Source organism: Scyliorhinus canicula, chromosome 8 (genome assembly GCF_902713615.1).
Source record: "Scyliorhinus canicula chromosome 8, sScyCan1.1, whole genome shotgun sequence".
Taxonomy (NCBI): domain Eukaryota; kingdom Metazoa; phylum Chordata; class Chondrichthyes; order Carcharhiniformes; family Scyliorhinidae; genus Scyliorhinus; species Scyliorhinus canicula.
Genome location: NC_052153.1, coordinates 192,449,624 through 192,470,991, shown reverse-complemented (window position 1 = coordinate 192,470,991; position 21,368 = coordinate 192,449,624). Strand labels below are relative to the sequence as shown.

At 50.0% G+C, this 21,368-nt stretch overlaps 1 protein-coding gene across 3 annotated transcripts in view; it reads right to left on the bottom strand.

The window, feature by feature from the left end:
- Window positions 1-21,368, bottom strand: part of LOC119970772 (pikachurin) — a 179,106-nt gene that overhangs the window by 135,267 nt on the left and 22,471 nt on the right. For all 3 annotated transcript variants that reach the window (XM_038805930.1, XM_038805928.1, XM_038805929.1), the window contains exons 2-4: window positions 11,121-11,227; window positions 10,235-10,321; window positions 8,755-8,781 (exon numbers count right to left, since the gene is read on the bottom strand). In XM_038805930.1, coding sequence (XP_038661858.1) covers window positions 8,755-8,781; window positions 10,235-10,306 — 99 coding nt within the window. In that variant the 5' untranslated portion in view covers window positions 10,307-10,321; window positions 11,121-11,227. The remainder of the gene's footprint in view (window positions 1-8,754; window positions 8,782-10,234; window positions 10,322-11,120; window positions 11,228-21,368) is intronic.

The following is a 21,368-nucleotide window of genomic DNA, read 5'->3' as shown; positions in this document are numbered from 1 at the left end:
CACACTGAAATACACCCGGGTATCACACACCAAAATACACCCGGGTATCACACACCGAAATACACGCGGGTATCACGCACCGAAATACACCCGGGTATCACACACCGAAATACACCCAGGTATCACGCACCGAAATACACCCGGGTATCACGCACCGAAATACACCGGGGTATCACACACCGAAATACACCCGGGTATCACACACCGAAATACATCCGGGTATCACACACCGAAATACACCCGGGTATAACACACCGAAATACACCCGGGTATCACACACCGAAATACACCCGGGTATCACGCACTGAAATACACCCGGGTATCACGCACTGAAATACACCCGGGTATCACGCACCGAAATACACCCGGGTATCACGCACCGAAATACACCCGGGTATCACGCACCGAAATACACCCGGGTATCACACACCGAAGTACAGCCGGGTATCACACACCGAAATACACCCGGGTATCACACACCGAAATACACCCGGGTATCAAACACCGAAATACACCCGGGTATCACACTACGAAATACAGCCGGGTATCACACACCGAAATACACCCAGGTATCACACACCGAAATACACCCGGGTATCACACACCGAAATAGACCCGGGTATCACATACTGAAGTACACCCGGGTATGACACACCAAAATACACCCGGGTATCACGCACCGAAATACACCCGGGTATCACACACCGAAATACACCCGGGTATCACGCACCGAAATACACCCGGGTATCACACACCGAAATACACCCGGGTATCATGTATCGGAATACACCCGGTTATCACACACAAAAATACACCCGGGTAACACGCACTGAAACACACCCGGGTATCACACACCGAAATACACCCGGGTATCACGCACCGAAATACACCCGGGTATCACACACCGAAGTACAGCCGGGTATCACACACCGAAATACACCCGGGTATCACACACCGAAATACACCCGGGTATCACACACCGAAATACACCCGGGTATCACATACTGAAGTACACCCGGGTATGACACACCGAAATACACCCGGGTATCATGCACCGAAATACACCCGGGTATCACGCACCGAAATACACCCGGGTATCACACACCGAAATACACCCGGGTATCACGCACCGAAATACACCCGGGTATCACACACAAAAATACACCCGGGTAACACGCACTGAAACACACCCGGGTATCACACACCGAAATACACCCGGGTATCACACACCGAAATACACCCGGGTATCACGCACCGAAATACACCCGGGTATCACGCACCGAAATACACGCGGGTATCACGCACCGAAATACACCCGGGTATCACACACCAAAATACACCTGGGTATCACACACCGAAATACACCCGGGTATCACACACCGAAATACATCCGGGTATAACACACCGAAATACACCCAGGTATCACGCACCGAAATACACCCAGCTATCACACACCGAAATACACCCGGGTATCACCCACTGAAATACACCCGGGTATCACGCCCTGAAATACACCCGGGTATCACACTCCGAAATACAGCCGGATATCACACACCGAAATACACCCGGGTATCACACACCGAAATACACCCGGGTACCACGCACCGAAATACACCCGGGTATCACACACCGAAATACACCCGCGTATCACACACCGAAATACACCCGGGTATCACACACCGAAATACACCCGCGTATCACACACTGAAATACACCCGGGTATCACACACCGAAATACACCCGGGTATCACACACCGAAATACACCCGGGTATCACGCACCGAAATACACCCGGGTATCAGACACCGAAATACACCCGGGTATCACGCACCGAAATACAGCCGGGTATCACGCACCGAAATACAGCCGGGTATCACGCACCGAAATACACCCGGGTATCACGCACCGAAATACACCCGGGTATCACGCAACGAAATACACCCGGGTATCACGCACCGAAATACACCCGGGTATCACACACCGAAATACACCCGGGTATCACACACCGAAATACACCCGTGTATCACACACCGAAATACTCCCGGGTATCACACACCGAAATACACCCGGGTATCACACACCGAAATACACCCGGGTATCACACACCGAAATACACCCGGGTATCACACACCGAAATACACCCAGGTATCACACACCGAAATACACCCGGGTATCACGCACCGAAATACACCCGGGTGTCACACACCGCAATACACCCGGGTATCACACACCGAAATACACCCGAGTATCACGCTCCGAAATACACCCGGGTATCAAGCACCGAAATACACCCGGGTATCACACACCGAAATACACCCGGGTATCACGCACCGAAATACACCCAGGTATCACGCACCGAAATACACCCGGTTATCACACACCGAAATACACCCGGGTATCACGCACCGAAATACACCCGGGTATCACGCACCGAAATACACCCGGGTATCACACACCGAAATACACCCGGGTATCAAGCACCGAAATACACCCGGGTGTCACACACCGAAATACACCCGGGTATCACGCACCGAAATACACCCGGGTATCACACACCGAAATACACCCGGGTATCACGCACCGAAATACACCCGGGTATCACGCACCGAAATACACCCGGGAATCACACACCGAAATACACCCGGGTATCACGCACCGAAATACACCCGGATATCACACACCGAAATACACCCGGGTATCACGCACCGAAATACACCCAGGTATCACGCACCGAAATACACCCAGTTATCACACACCGAAATACACCTGGGTATCACACACCGAAATACACCCGGGTATCACGCACTGAAATACACCCGGGTATCACGCACTGAAATACACCCGGGTATCAAACACTGAAATACACCCGGGTATCACGCACCGAAATACACCCGGGTATCACATACTGAAATACACCCGGGTATCACACACCGAAATACACCCGGGTATCACGCACCGAAATACACCCGGGTATCACACACCGAAATACACCCGGGTATCACATACTGAAATACACCCGGGTATCACACACCGAAATACACCTGGTTATCACGCACCGAAATACACCCGGGTGTGACACACTGAAATACACCCGGGTATCACGCACCGAAATACACCCGGGTATCACGCACCAAAATACACCCGGGTATCACATACCGAAATACACCCGAGTATCACAAACCAAAATACACCCGGGTATCACGCACCGAAATACACCCGGGTATCACACACCGAAATACACCCGGGTATCACGCACCGAAATACACCCGGGTATCACGCACCGAAATACACCCGGGTATCACGCACCTAAATACACCCGGGTATCACACACCGAAATACATCCGGGTATCACACACCGAAATACACCCGGGTATAAAACACCGAAATACACCCGGGTATCACACACCGAAATACACCCGGGTATCAAACACCGAAATACACCCGGGTATCACACTCCGAAATACAGCCGGGTATCACACACCGAAATACACCCAGGTATCACACACCGAAATACACCCGGGTATCACACACCGAAATACACCCAGGTATCACACACTGAAATACACCCGGGTATCACGCACCGAAATACACCCGGGTATCACATACTGAAATACACCCGGGTATCACACACCAAAATACACCCGGGTATCACGCACCGAAATACACCCGGGTATCACACACCGAAATACACCTGGGTATCACGAACCGAAATACAGCCGGGTATCACACACCGAAATACACCCGGGTATCACGCACCGAAATACACCCGGGTATCACACACCGAAATACACCCGGGTATCACGTACCGAAATACACCCGGGTATCACACACAAAAATACACCCGGGTATCACGCACTGAAATACACCCGGGTATCACACACCGAAATACACCCGGGTATCACACACCGAAATACACCCGGGTATAACACACCGAAATACACCCGGATATCACACACAAAAATACACCCGGGTATCACGCACTGAAATACACCCGGGTATCACACACCGAAATACACCCGGGTATCACACACCGAAATACACCCGGGTATAACACACCGAAATACACCGGGGTATCACACACCGAAATACACCCGGGTATCACACACCGAAATACAGCTGGGTATCACGCACCGAAATACACCCGGGTATCACGCACCGAAATACACCCGGATATCACACACCGAAATACACCTGGGTATCACAGACCGAAATACACCTGGGTATCACACACCGAAATCCACCCGGGTATCACGCACCAAAATACACCCGGGTATCACGCACCAAAATACACACGGGTATCACACACCGAAATACAGCTGGGTATCACGCACCGAAATACACCCGGGTATCACACACCGAAATACACCCGGGTATCACACACCAAAATACACCCGGGTATCACACACCTAAATACACCCGGGTATCACGCACTGAAATACACCCGGGTATCACACACCGAAATACACCCGGGTATCACGCACTGAAATACACCTGGGTATCACAAACGGAAATACACCCGGGTATCACGCACTGAAATACACACGGGTATCACACACAGAAATACACCCAGGTATCACACACCGAAATACACCCGGGTATCACACACCGAAATACACCCGGGTATCACACACCAAAATACACCCGGGTATCACACACCGAAATACACCCGGGTATCACACACCGAAATACACCCGGATATCATGCACTGAAATACACCTGGGTATCACACACCGAAATACACTCGGGTATCACGCACCGAAATACACCCGGGTATCACGCACCGAATTACACCCGGGTATCACGCACTGAAATACACCTGGGTATCACACACCGAAATACACCTGGGTATCACACACCGAAATACACCCAGGTATCACACACTGAAATACACCCGGGTATCACACACTGCAATACACCCGGGTATCACACACCGAAATACACCCGGGTATCACACACCGAAATACACCAGGGTATCACGCACCGAAATACACCCGGGTATCACGCACCAAAATACACCCGGGTATGACACACCGAAATACACCCGGGTATCACACACCGAAATACACCCGGGTATCACACACCGAAATACACCCGGGTATCACGCACTGAAATACACCTGGGTATCACAAACCGAAATACACCCGGGTATCACACACCGAAATACACCCGGGTATAACACACCGAAATACACCCGGGTATCACACACCGAAATACACCCGGGTATCACGCACCGAAATACACGCGGGTATCACACACCGAAATACACCCGGGTATCGCGCACCGAAATACAACCGGGTATCACGCACCGAAATACACGCGGGTATCACGCACCGAAATACACCCGGGTATCACACACCGAAATACACCCGGGTATCAAATCGAAATACACCCAGGTATCACACACCGAAATACACCCGGGTATCACGCACTGAAATACACCCGGGTATCACGCACCGAAATACACCCGGGTATCACGCACCGAAATACACCCGGGTATCACGCACTGAAATACACCTGGGTATCACGCACTGAAATACACCCGGGTATCACGCACTGAAATACACCCGGGTATCACGCACTGAAATACACCCGGGTATCACACACCGAAATACACCCAGGTATCACACACCGAAATACACCGGGTATAACACACCGAAATACAGCCGGGTATCACGCACCAAAATACACCCGGGTATCACACACCGACATACACCCGGGTATCACACACCGAAATACCCCCGGGTATCACACACCGAAATACACCCGGGTATCACACACCGAAATACACCCGGGTATCACGCACAGAAATACACCCGGGTATCACACACTGAAAAACACTCTGGTATCACACACCAAAATACACCCGGGAATCACGCACCGAAATACACCCGGGTATCACACACTGAAATACACCCGGGTATCACGCACTGAAATACACCCGGTATCAAACACCGAAATACTGCCGGGTATCACACACCCAAATACACCCGGGTATCACGCACCGAAATACACCCGGGTATCACACACCGGAATACACCCGGGTATCACGCACTGAAATACACCTGGGTATCACACACCGAAATACACCCGGGTATCATGCACCGAAATACACCCGGGTATCACACACCGAAATACACCCGGGTATCACGCACTGAAATACACCTGGGTATCCAAACCGAAATACACCTGGGTATCACACACCGAAATACACCCGGGTATCACACACTGAAATACACCCGGGTATCACACACTGCAATACACCCGGGTATCACACACCGAAATACACCCGGGTATCACACACCGAAATACACCCGGGTATCACGCACCGAAATACACCCGGGTATCACACACCGAAATACACCTGGATATCACACACCGAAATACACCCGGGTATCGCACACCGAAATACACCCGGGTATCACACACCGAAATACACCCGGGTATCATGCACCGGAATACACCCGGTATCACACACCGAAATACACCCGGGTATCACGCACTGAAATACACCCGGGCATCACACACTGAAATACACCCGGGTATCACACACTGCAATACACCCGGGTATCACACACCGAAATACACCCGGGTATCACACACCGAAATACACCCGAGTATCACGCACCGAAATACACCCGGGTATCACACACCGAAATACACCCGGATATCACACACCGAAATACACCCGGGTATCACACACCGAAATACACCCGGGTATCACACACCGAAATACACTCGGGTATCATGCACCGGAATACACCCGGGTATCACACACCGAAATACACCCGGGTATCACACACCGAAATACAGCCGGGTATCACGCACTGAAATACACCTGGGTATCCAAAACCGAAATACACCTGGGTATCACACACCGAAATACACCCGGGTATCACACACTGAAATACACCCGGGTATCACACACTGCAATACACCCGGGTATCACACACCGAAATACACCCGGGTATCACACACCGAAATACACCCGGGTATCACGCACCGAAATACACCCGGGTATCACGCACCGAAATACACCCGGGTATCACACACCGAAATACACCTGGATATCACACACCGAAATACACCCGGGTATCGCACACCGAAATACACCCGGGTATCACACACCGAAATACACCCGGGTATCATGCACCGGAATACACCCGGGTATCACACACCGAAATACACCCGGGTATCACGCACTGAAATACACCCGGGCATCACACACTGAAATACACCCGGGTATCACACACTGCAATACACCCGGGTATCACACACCGAAATACACCCGGGTATCACACACCGAAATACACCCGAGTATCACGCACCGAAATACACCCGGGTATCACACACCGAAATACACCCGGATATCACACACCGAAATACACCCGGGTATCACACACCGAAATACACCCGGGTATCACACACCGAAATACACTCGGGTATCATGCACCGGAATACACCCGGGTATCACACACCGAAATACACCCGGGTATCACACACCGAAATACAGCCGGGTATCACGCACCGAAATACACCCGGGTATCACACACCGAAATACACCCGGGTATCACGCACTGAAATACACCCGGGCATCACACACTGAAATGTACCCTCGGTATCACGCACTGATCCAGATTATCTGATCATTGTTGTGATGTTCTCTGTTGGGTCTATCAGGATGTCTTGAGAACATCGTGTTAACAAAGAGCATCAAATGAGTTATTTAGCAAGGCTAATTCATTTACCCTACTAAACTATAAATCCAAACAGTCAACAAGGAATAAGTTATTAAATAAAACTATACGATATCTCTTACAACAGAACTCTATGCTGTGCAACTAATCCATCTCACACCTAACCACCTTCTCCCAGAATCCCAGGGGTCACATGATATTTATACGTCTGCTCCTTATCTCCATCTGGTGGTGAGAAATATTATTACCTGATTGTTTACCCTGTGTATTCCTTACAATACACATATTTTTACAATTGTTTGAGTATCTGCCAAGTTATTAATGAAGTGCCCCTTCGGCAAAATAGACTTTTTCCAAAGATGAGCCAAAGGAAATTGTTCACCAGGATTAATGGATCTAATTTCAGGAATACAACAACAACAACACCCTGCTTCTTGATAGCAACTCTCCTGAGGTAAAATGTCCCAAGGTATTTGACAGGAAGGCAATCAGCCAAAGTTAGACACAGTCCAACAAAGAGAGAGAGGCACAGGAGTTTTCAGGAGTGAATTTTGGAACCCAGGCAACTGAAGGGATGGCCTTTGATGGTGCAGCAATTAAAATTGGTGATTATATGGGCACAGATATTGCAGAGTGTTACGGGGCGAGAGATCGGGAGAGTGAGGCCAAGGAAGGAGGAGAATTTTGAACTCAAGGCACGGCAGGACTGGAAGCCAGTGTAGGCCATGGGGCAGAGAGCCTTTTGGTGAACTGGATTTGGTAAGAGCTCAGACACAGGCAGCTGTAGCTCATGGAGAATGGAAATTGGAAACCCAGGCAGGAGAGCAGTGGGACTGCCCAGCCCAGGGCGACGAACGAATATTCCCATGAGAACTAAAATTCAGTCGATAGGGTCAAACATTGGGTGGAATATTATGGTCCTGTTGTGGCGGGGGCATGGGGGGGGGGGGGGGGGGGGGAGCGCAGGGCTGTAATAGGTGATGCGACATTCAAATCTCTATTGACTTTGGTGGGAGCGACTGTAAAATTCTACCCATTATTTAACTTTTCAGTATACTTACATACGTTTGTGAACCTATCATCGGATCCTGCAAAATAGAGATAAAAATTATCACCTTAGGCAATAATCAACCTCTCAGCTTCCTTCAGAACTGGACCTGTGGAGGTTCAGCTGCAGATCGCCATAGACTGGACAGACCCTGTAGGGTCTCTGCTTTCTCCCCCGACCCCATTACTACATCCAGTCCATTGACCCACAGCACAGAGGTCTACATCACCGAGGCAAGACTGCGAGGTGCAACATGTCATACTGGGCCAATAAGGAGCACTGCTCCGAATATTCATAGATTCATAGAATTTACAGTGCAGAAGGAGGCCATTCGGCCCATCGAGTCTGCACCGGCTCTTTGAAAGAGCACCCTACCCAAGCCCACACCCCCACCCCATCCACACAGCCCAGTCACCCCACCCAACACTAAGGGCAATTTTGGACCTTAAGGGCAATTTAGCGTGGCCAATCCACCTAACCCGCACATCTTTGGACTGTGGGAGGAAACTGGAGCACCCGGAGGAAACCCACGCACACACGGGGAGGACGTGAAAACTCCGCACAGACAGTGACCCGAGCCGGGAATCGAACCTGGGACCCTGGAGCTGTGAAGCAATTGTGCTAACCACTATGCCACCAGGCTGCCCATGCATATTGGGCTGACGCATGTTTTTAGCGATGTGTAGAGGGAGCTCCAGGGAGAAAAGGTTTGGGGACGGGAAATGCAAAGGAATGGTAGTTATTTCCCAGTCATCTCTAATCAGACCCCGTGTGGAGTGATTGCATCCCGGAAGAATACATTACAGCTGGAGGGGAGGCAGATTCACCAGGACTGAGTTAAATGATGGGGAAAGGTTCCACAGACTGGAATCGCTCAAATACAGAAGATAACAGGGGTGGTCCAATTGACATGTTGAACGAGAGTGAAGGAACTGATAGGGTTAGATGGAGTTAGATTTTCTAACCAACATAAAACCCAGTGAGGTACAAGGCTGTGAGGGTAATTGAAATGGAACACCATGGCAAAGCCCCGGGCAGGAAGGGCAGAAGGACCTGTAAATATCCGTCGCCAGCCCACCCAACCCCTCCGTGATGTGACAAGTGGCGGGAGAGGCTTCCCATGGTCCACCCACGGTCCACCCATGGCTCCATTTGAAGCCTAAACGTGGGTAGTTGATGTCCAATTATGGGCCCCTATCCCACCTCTTCTCCAGTATAATGGATAAGGCCTGAACCCAAGGTGTAGTCCAGCAGGTTGGTTCCTGTGGGCTGTTGGTCGGTGAAAGGGATGGTGCCTGACTCACAGTAGAGGGGTATCAACCGGAGGTCCCCCTCCCACAGTTTTGTCTCCCCATATCGACCCTTCAACAAGCCCCCCATGAACCAGCTAAGTGGAGTTGGGATCACACCCAGAATTTACACTGGGGTGTGGAGAGCCAGTCCTGAGTGTAAAATACAAGAAATAACCATCTCCCACAATGCCAGATACTAACCGTGCTGCGGTGGTCCTGGCTAAGCTGTACATCCTGAGCTATCTTGGGCAGGACAGGTCTGTTATTCTTCATCTCTGCGTACAGTACCTGGTCAATAGGAATCACAGACACAGGAGAGTAAATCAGTCAGTTTGATTTCAATTATTCCTCATGAAAATGTCCACTCGCAGTTTCCAGGGCATCTCTTTCCATCACTTCAATAGAGTCAGGAGACTATAAATTCCCAACCTTCCCTCACTCAGGACAATGTTTATGAGACTGTTCCCCTTCACCCGGCAGAGAGGATACTGACTAGACGATTCCGCTTCTCCGCTGGGGACCAGGGAAATGCCCCAAAGACCACCTCAATGTCCACCCAGTTTCAGGACAATGTCCCAAAGACCCTCCAATGTCCACCCAGTTTCAGGACAATGTCCCAAAGACCCTCCAATGTCCACCCAGTTTCAGGACAATGTCCCAAAGACCCTCCAATGTCCACCCAGTTTCAGGACAATGTCCCAAAGACCCTCCAATGTCCACCCAGTTTCAGGACAATGTCCCAAAGACCCTCCAATGTCCACCCAGTTTCAGGACAATGTCCCAAAGACCCTCCAATGTCCACCCAGTTTCAGGACAATGTCCCAAAGACCCTCCAATGTCCACCCAGTTTCAGGACAATGTCCCAAAGACCCTCCAATGTCCACCCAGTTTCAGGACAATGTCCGAAAGACCCCCCATGTCCACTCAGGGACCAAGGTGAATGATTAGGGGCCGTTTCAATAATGTTGGAATCCCTCCTTCCCTAGTTCAGGGGAATAGCAATAATGGAATGCCATTAAATATTGAGGTTGCATCTTAATCCACTGGACATGAACCTTACTTGATGTAGAAAAGCTATTTTATTTACCGTGTAACTGGTGATGCCACTGTGCCGCCTTGGTGGTCTCCATCGGATCCTGAAGGCTGTACAGTTCAGCGTTTCCAACTGCAGGTCCTGTGGGGGGCTCGGCCGATCTGGTTCAGAGGAAACACTTGGTGAGAATAATTCTCCGAGGTATCAAACTCACAACCCCCCGCTCTATTCCACTCTGGTCACATACAACCACCAGACCCCTTCGTTCAAACATCAAAGGTTTATTTATTGAAAACACATTTCAATTGCCATCATTTTTTCCAAGTAAAATACTTCCAAGTTGTTGAAAGGGTCGAAGGATAAGCCCAGTAACGACAGACCAGTCGGGTTAACTTCAATGGTGGGGAACGTCTGGAAACAGGACAGAATTATCAGTCACATGGACAATTGTGGTTCAATTAAGGAGAGCCAGCATGGATTTCCAAAGGGAAAAATCGTGTTTCACTAACTTGATGGAGTTTTTTCACGAGGTAACAGCGAGGGTCGATGAGGGTAAAGCTGTTGATGTGGTGTACATGGACTTTCAGAAGGCATTCGATACAGTGCCACACAACAGACCTGTGAGAAACTTTGCAACTTACGAGTTACAAGGGACAGTGGCTACGTGGGGAAAAAATTGGCTGAACGACAGGAAGTAGCAACAGCGAATAATGATTAAGGATCAAAAATGGAAAAAAAAACTGGGAAAACTCAGCAGGTCTGGCAGCACCTGTGCAGAGAGAAATTAAAGTTACCATTTCAAGTCTGTATCGCTCTTCCTTAATGGATATTTTCTGGGCTGGAGGAAGGTTTGTAACGGAGTTCCCCAGGGGCCCATTCTTTCTCTGATATAAATTAATGAGCTCGACCTTGGTGTACGGGACACGATTTCAGACTTTGTGGGTGATAGGAAACTTGGAGGTATTGTGAACTTTGATGACAGTGCAGAAATTTAAAAGCGCGCAGATGAGTTGGTGGAATGGGCAGACAGATAGCAGCTGAAATTCAAATGTGGAAAAGTGTGAAGTGATGCATTTTGGTCGGGAGAACATGGAGAGACAATGGACAGGATTCTCCGGTTCACTAAGCTAGAGTCGCAGACAGACTCTCGGCGGTTGTGGCAAGGACTAAACAACATAACGGGCTACAAAGCTAAGCCGAGCAGTATCTCTGGCAGCAGCGCACCCCTCCCCGATTAACTTAATGCATTCTATGCTCGGTTTGAGCAGGTAACCAACAATCCGCTGTCGAGTGCCCCAGCAGCCCATAATTCACCCATACCCATCATCAGTTTCCGAAGTCAGATCGGCCTTCCTGAAAGTGAACTCACGGAAGGCGATGGGCCCGTAGAGATCCCTGGTCATGCACTCAGAGCCTGCGCATACCAGCTGGCAGAGGTATTCACAGACATCTTTAACCTATCCCTACTCCACTCCGAGGTCCCCACCTGCTTCAAGAAGACCACCATCATACCGGTACCAATGAACCAGGCAACGTGCCTCAATGACTACCGTCCGGTGGCCCTGACTTTATACAATGTACAGTGCAGAAGGAGGCCATTCGGCCCATCGAGTCTGCACCGGCCCTTGGAAAGAGCACCCTATCGAAGCCCACACCTCCACCCTATCCCCGTAACCCAGCTAACCTTTTTGGACACCAAGGGCAGTTGAGGAAGGCCAATCCACCTAACCCGCACATCTTTGAACATCTGTCATTATGAAGTGCTTCGAGATGTTGGTCAGGAGACACATCAACTCATATCTTCCAGAATGCCTCAATCCACTGCAACTCGCATATCGCCACAACCAGTCCACAGCAGACTCCATCTCCCTTGCCCTGTACTCATCCCTGGAGCATCTCAACAACAAAGACTCCTACATCAGACTCCTGTTCATTGACTACAGCTCCGCCTTCAACACTATAATCCCAGCCAAGGTCATAACCAAACTCCAAAACCTAGGACTTGGCTCCTCCCTCTGCAACTGGATCCTCGACTTCCTGATCCACAGACCACAATCAGTAAGGATAAACAACAACACCTCCTCCACGATAGTCCTCAATACCGGGGCCCCACAAGGCTGCGTACTTAACCCCCTACTATACTCCATGTACACACATGACTGCGTGGCAAAATTTAGTTCCAACTCCATCTACAAGTTTGCTGATGACACGACCTTAGTGGGTCAGCTCTCGAACAACGGCGAGTCAGAATACAGGAGAGATAGAGAACCTAGTGCCTTGGTACAGCAACAACAATCTATCATAAGAACATAATAACTAGGAGCAGGAGGAGGCCATCTGGCCCTTCGAGCCTGTTCCGCCATTCAATGAGATCATGGCTGATCTTTGTGGACTCAACTCCATTTTCCCGCCCGAACACCATAACCCTTAATCCCTTTATTCTTCAAAAAACTATCGATCTTTATCTTGAAAACATTTAATGAAGGAGTCTCAACTGCTTCTCTGGGCAAGGAATGCCATAGATTCACAACCCTTTGGATGAAGAAGTTCCTCCGAAGCTCAGTCCTAACTCTAGTTTGCACTGGAGTGCTGAGCTTGTGGCATTTGAGTGCTACAGTGAGAGTTTGGTGACTGAGGGAGTGCTGAGCTTGTGGCATTTGAGTGCTACAGTGAGAGTTTGGTGACTGAGGGAGTTAGGTGAGGAGGGAATAAGGTGCTCCTTACATTTCATTTACTATATTTATCAAAGAGCGTGAAGGGAGCCAGGAGTTTAGAGTACAGCTGACTGGAAGTAGAGTCGGAGGGCGGAGGTCCAGTTGGTCCAAGGGGCAGCTAATTCTGTAAAGTAAGAGGGGATGGAGGCTAGGGCAGTTGCATGCTCCTCCTGTAGGATGTGGGTGGTGAGGGATACCACTGGTGTCCCCGCTGACTATACCTGCGGGAAGTGCACCCAACTCCATCTCCTCAGAGACCGTGTTAGGGAACTGGAGCTGGATGAACTTCGGATCATCCGGGAGGCAGAGGGGGTTATCGAGAAGAGTTACAGGGAGGTAGCCACACCCAAGGTACTGGACAAGAGTAGCTGGGTTACAGTCAGGGGAAATAAAACTAACAGGCAGACAGTGCAGGGATCCCTCGTGGCCGTTCCCCTTCAAAACAAGTATACCGTTTTGGATGCTGTTGGGGGGGATGACCTACCGGGGGAAGGCCCCAGCGGCCAGGTGTCTGGCACTGAGTCTGGCTCTGGGGCTCAGAAGGGAAGGGGGAGCATAGAAAAGCAATAGTAATAGGAGATTCAATGGTATGGGGAATAGATGGGAGATTCTGTGGTCGTGAGCAAGACTCCCGAAAGGTATGTTGCATCCCGGGTGCCAGGGCCAGGGATGTCTCGGATCGTGTCTTCAGGATCCTGAAGGGGGAGGGTGAGCAGCCAGAAGTCGTGGTGCACATTGGTACCAACGACGTAGGTAGGACAAGGGGTGTGGAGGTAATAAACAAGTTCAGGGAGTTAAAGGCCCGGACAGACAGAGTTGTTATCTCTGGTTTGTTGCCGGTGCCACGTGATAGCGAGGCTAGGAATAGGGAGAGTGCAGTTGAACACGTGGCTGCAGGAATGGTGTAGGAGGGAGGGCTTCAGGTATTTGGATAATTGGAGCGCATTCTGGGGAAGGTGGGACATGTACAAGCAGGACGGGTTGCATCTGAACCGGAGGGGCACCAATATCCTGGGGGGGAGGTTTTCTAGTAGTCTTCGGGAGGGTTTAAACTAATTTGTCAGGGGAATGGGAACCGGATTTGTAGTCCAGCAACTAAGGAAGACGATAGTCAGGACGCCAAAGCTTTTAGTGACGCAGTGGGGAAGGTAACACTGACAAAGGAGAGTACTTGCAGGCAAGGAGATGGGTTGAAGTGTGTATACGTCAATGCAAGAAGCATCAGGAATAAGGTGGGTGAACTTAAGGCATGGATCTGTACTTGGGACTACGATGTGGTGGCCATCACGGAAACTTGGATAGAAGAGGGGCAGAAATGGTTGTTGGAGGTCCCTGGCTATAGATGTTTCAACAAGATTAGGGAGGATGGTAAAAGAGGTGGGGGGTGGCATTGTTAATTAGAGATAGTATAACAGCTGCAGAAAGGCAGTTCGAGGGGGATCTGCCTACTGAGGTAATATGGGTTGAAGTCAGAAATAGGAAAGGAGCAGTCACCTTGTTGGGAGTTTTCTATAGGCCCCCCAATAGCAGCAGAGATGTGGAGGAACAGATTGGGAAACAGATTTTGGAAAGGTGCAGAAATCACAGGGTAGTAGTCATGGGTGACTTCAACTTCCCAAACATTGAGTGGAAACTCTTTAGATCAAATACTTTGGATGGAGTAGTGTTTGTGCAGTGTGTCCAGGAAGCTTTTCTAACACAGTATGTAGATTGTCCGACCAGAGGGGAGGCCATATTGGATTTGGTACTTGGTAATGAACCAGGGCAGGTGATAGGTTTGTTAGTGGGGGAGCATTTTGGAGGTAGTGACGACAATTCTGTGACTTTCACTTTAGTAATGGAGAGGGATAGGTATGTGCAACAGGGCAAGGTTTACAATTGGGGGATGGGTAAATACAATGCTGTCAGACAAGAACTGAAGTGCATAAGTTGGGAACATATGCTGTCAGGGAAGGACACAAGTGAAATGTGGAACTTGTTCAAGGAACAGGTACTGCGTGTTTTTGATATGTATGTCCCTGTCAGGCAGGGAAGAGATGGTCGAGTGAGGGAACCATGGTTGACAAGAGAGGTTGAATGTCTTGTTAAGAGGAAGAAGGAGACTTATGTAAGGCTGAGGAAACAAGGTTCAGACAGGGCGCTGGAGGGATGCAAGATAGCCAGGAGGGAACTGAAGAAAGGGATTAGGAGAGCTAAGAGAGGGCATGAAAAATCTTTGGCGGGTAGGATCAAGGAAAACCCCAAGCTCTTTTACGCACATGTGAGAAATATGAGAATGACTAGAGCGAGGGTAGGTCCGATCAAGGACAGTAGCGGGAGGTTGTGTATTGAGTCTGAAAAGATAGGAGAGGTCTTGAACAAGTCTTTTTCTTCAGTATTTACAAACAAGAGGGGCCATATTGTTGGAGAGGACAGTGCGAAACAGACTGGTAAGCTCGAGGAGATACTTGTTAGGAAGGAAGATGTGTTGGGCATTTTGAAAAACTTGAGAATAGACAAGTCCCCCGGGCCTGACGGGATATATCCAAGGATTCTATGGGAGGCAAGAAATGAAATTTCAGAGCCGTTGGCAATGATCTTTTCATCCTCGCTGTCAACAGGGGTGGTACCAGAGGATTGGAGAGTGGCGAATGTCGTGCCCCTGTTCAAAAAAGGGAATTGGGATAACCCTGGGAATTACAGGCCAGTTAGTCCTACTTCGGTGGTAGGCAAAGTAATGGAAAGGGTACTGAGGGATAGGATTTCTGAGCATCTGGAAAGACACTGCTTGATTAGGGGTAGTCAGCATGGATTTGTGAGGGGTAGGTCTTGCCTTACAAGTCTTATTGACTTCTTTGAGGAGGTGACCAAGCATGTAGATGAAGGTAAAGCAGTGGATGTGGTGTACATGGATTTTAGTAAGGCATTTGATAAGGTTCCCCATGGTAGGCTTATGCAGAAAGTAAGGAGGCATGGGATAGTGGGAAATTTGGCCAGTTGGATAACGAACTGGCTAACCGATGGAAGATAGAGAGTGGTGGTGGATGGCAAATATTCAGCCTGGAGCCCAGTTACCAGTGGCATACCACAGGGATCAGTTCTGGGTCCTCTGCTGTTTGTGATTTTCATTAACGACTTGGATGAGGGAGTTGAAGGGTGGGTCAGTAAATTTGCAGATGATACGAAGATTGGTGGAGTTGTGGATAGTGAGGAGGGCTGTTGTCGGCTTCAAAGAGACATAGATAGGATGCAGAGCTGGGCTGAGAAGTGGCAGATGGAGTTTAACCCTGACAAGTGTGAGGTTGTCCATTTTGGAAGGACAAATATGAATGCGGAATACAGGGTTAACGGTAGGGTTCTTGGCAATGTGGAGGAGGAGAGAGATCTTGGGGTCTATGTTCATAGATCTTTGAAAGTTGCCACTCTAGTGGATAGAGCTGTGAAGAAGGCCTATGGTGTGCTAGCGTTTATTAGCAGAGGGATTGAATTTAAGAATCGTGAGGTGATGATGCAGCTGTACAAAACCTTGGTCAGGCCACATTTGGAGTACTGTGTGCAGTTCTGGTCACCTAATTTTAGGAAGGACGTGGAAGTTTTGGAAAAGGTGCAAAGGAGATTTATCAGGATGTTGCCTGGAATGGAGAGTAGGTCTTACGAGGAAAGGTTGAGGGTGCTAGGCCTTTTCTCATTAGAACGGAGAGGGAAGAGGGGCGACTTGATAGAGGTTTATAAGATGATTAGGGGAATAGATAGAGTAGACAGTCAGAGACTTTTTCCCCGGGTGGAACACACCATTACAAGGGGACATAAATTTAAGATAAATGGTGGAAGATATAGGGGGGATGTCAGAGGTAGGTTCTTTACCCAGAGAGTAGTGGGGGCATGGAATGCACTGCCTGTGGAAGTAGTTGAGTCGGAAACGTTAGGGACCTTCAAGTGGCTATTGGATAGGTACATGGATTAGGGTAGAATAATGGAGTGTAGGTTAACTTCTTAAGGGCAGCACGGTAGCATTGTGATAGCACAATTGCTTCACAGCTCCAGGGTCCCATGTTCGATTTCGACTTGGGTCACTGTCTGTGTGGAGTCTGCACATCCTCCCTGTGTGTGCGTGGGTTTCCTCCGGGTGCTCCGGTTTCCTCCCACAATCCAAAGATGTGCAGGTTGGGTGGATTGGCCATGATAAATTGCCCTTTGTGTCCAGAATTCTATGATTAACCTAGGATAAAAGTTTGGCACAACATCGTGGGCCGAAGGGCCTGTTCTGTGCTGTATTTCTCTCTCTACTTCCCCTTATTTTGAGGCTATGCCCCCTAGTTCTGCTTTCATCCGCCAGTGGAAACAACCTGCCCGCATCTATCCTATCATAATTTTCTATGTTTCTATAAGATCCCCCCCCCGCATCCTTCTAAATTCCAACGAATACAGTCCCAGTCTACTCAACCTCTCCTCATAATCCAACCCCCTCAATTTGGGGACTAACCTAGTGAATCTCCTCTGCACACCCTCCAGCACCAGTACGTCCTTTCTCAGGTAAGGAGACCAAAACTGAACACAATCCCTCAATGTCAGCAAAACTAGGGAACTGGTCATTGACTTCGGGAAGCAAAGTACTGTACACACCACTGTCAGCATCAACGGGGCTGTGGTGGCAATGGTTGACAGCTTCAAATTCTAGATGTGCACATCACCAACAATCTGTCCTGGGCCACCCACGTCGATGCTACCACTAAGAAAGCACAACAGCGCCTATACTTCCTCAGGAAACTAAGGAAATTCAGCATGTCCACACTGACTCTTACCAACTTTTACAGATGCACTATAGAAAGCATCCTATCGGGCTGCATCACAGCCTGGTATGGCAACTGCTCGGCCCAGGACCGCAAGAAACTTCAGAGAATCGTGAGCACAGCCCAGACCATCACACAAACCCACCTCCCATCCATTGACTCCATTTATACCTTCCGCTGCCTGGGGAAAGGAGGCAGCATAATCAAAGACCCCGCCCACCCGCATTATTCTCTCTTCCAACTTCTTCCATCGGGCGGGAGATACAAAATCTGAGAACACGTATGAACAGACTCCAAAAACAGCTTCTTCCCCACTGTTACCTGACTCCTGAATGGCCCCTTAGAGTCTGAACGGATCTTTCAACGCATCCTCTCCACAGTTGTAGCACTAAATACCGTGTACTTCACTCGCTGCCAATCCCGTGTACTTCACTCGCTGCCTGTACCGTGTGCTTCACTCGCTGTCTCTACCGTGTACTTCACTCGCTGCCTGTACCGTGTACTTCACTTGCTGCCTGTACCGTGTGCTTCACTCGCTGTCTCTACCGTGTACTTCACTCGCTGCCTGTACCGTGTACTTCACTCGCTGCCAATCCCGTGTACTTCACTCGCTGCCTGTACCGTGTGCTTCACTCGCTGTCTCTACCGTGTACTTCACTCGCTGCCTGTACCGTGTGCTTCACTTGCTGCCTATACCGTGTACTTCACTCGCTGTCTGTACCGTGTACTTCACTCGCTGCCTATACCGTGTACTTCACTCGCTGTCTCTACCGTGTACTTCACTCGCTGTCTCTACCGTGTACTTCACTCGCTGCCTGTACCGTGTACTTCACTCGCTGTCTCTACCGTGTACTTCACTCGCTGCCTATACCGTGTACTTCACTCGCTGTCTCTACCGTGTACTTCACTCGCTGCCTGTACCGTGTACTTCACTCGCTGTCTCTACCGTGTACTTCACTTGCTGCCTGTACCGTGTACTTCACTCGCTGCCTATACCGTGTACTTCACTCGCTGCCTGTACCGTGTACTTCACTCGCTGCCTGTACCGTGTACTTCACTCGCTGCCTGTACCGTGTACTTCACTCGCTGTCTGTACCGTGTACTTCACTCGCTGCCTGTACCGTGTACTTCACTCGCTGTCTCTACCGTGTACTTCACTCGCTGCCTGTACCGTGTACTTCACTCGCTGTCTCTACCGTGTACTTCACTCGCTGTCTCTACCGTGTACTTCACTCGCTGCCTATACCGTGTACTTCACTCGCTGCCTGTACCGTGTACTTCACTCGCTGTCTGTACCGTGTACTTCACTCGCTGCCTGTACCGTGTACTTCACTCGCTGCCTGTACCGTGTACTTCACTCGCTGTCTCTACCGTGTACTTCACTCGCTGTCTCTACCGTGTACTTCACTCGCTGCCTATACCGTGTACTTCACTCGCTGCCTATACCGTGTACTTCACTCGCTGCCTGTACCGTGTACTTCACTCGCTGTCTCTACCGTGTACTTCACTCGCTGTCTCTACCGTGTACTTCACTCGCTGCCTATACCGTGTACTTCACTCGCTGTCTCTACCGTGTACTTCACTCGCTGCCTATACCGTGTACTTCACTCGCTGTCTCTACCGTGTACTTCACTCGCTGTCTCTACCGTGTACTTCACTCGCTGTCTCTACCGTGTACTTCACTCGCTGCCTATACCGTGTACTTCACTCGCTGTCTCTACCGTGTACTTCACTCGCTGCCTATACCGTGTACTTCACTCGCTGCCTATACCGTGTACTTCACTCGCTGTCTCTACCGTGTACTTCACTCGCTGCCTGTACCGTGTACTTCACTCGCTGTCTCTACCGTGTACTTCACTCGCTGCCTATACCGTGTACTTCACTCGCTGCCTCTACCGTGTACTTCACTCGCTGCATGTACCGTGTACTTCACTCGCTGCCTGTACCGTGTACTTCACTCGCTGCCTGCACCGTGTACTTCACTCGCTGCCTGTACCGTGTACTTCACTCGCTGTCTGTACCGTGTACTTCACTCGCTGCCTGTACCGTGTACTTCACTAGCTGCCTATGCCGTGTACTTCACTCGCTGCCTGTACCGTGTACTTCACTCACTGTCTGTACCGTGTACTTCACTCGCTGTCTCTACCGTGTACTTCACTCGCTGTCTCTACCGTGTACTTCACTCGCTGCCTGTACCGTGTACTTCACTCGCTGTCTCTATCGTGTACTTCACTCGCTGCCTATGCCGTGTACTTCACTCGCTGCCTGTACCGTGTGCTTCACTAGCTGCCTATGCCGTGTACTTCACTCGCTGCCTATACCGTGTACTTCACTTGCTGCCTGTACCGTGTACTTCACTCGCTGCCTATACCGTGTACTTCACTCGCTGCCTGTACCGTGTACTTCACTCGCTGCCTGTACCGTGTACTTCACTCGCTGCCTGTACCGTGTACTTCACTCGCTGCCTGTACCGTGTACTTCACTCGCTGCCTGTACCGTGTACTTCACTCGCTGCCTGTACCGTGTACTTCACTCGCTGCCTGTACCGTGTACTTCACTCGCTGCCTGTACCGTGTGCTTCACTCGCTGTCTGTACCGTGAACCTCACTCACTGTCTGTACCTTGTGCTTCACTCGCTGTCTGTACCGTGTACCTCACTCACTGTCTATACCGTGTACCTCACTCACTGCCTGTACCGTGTACTTCACTCGCTGCCTGTACCGTGTACTTCACTCGCTGCCTGTACCGTGTGCTTCACTCGCTGTCTGTACCGTGTACTTCACTCGCTGTCTGTACCTTGTGCTTCACTCGCTGTCTGT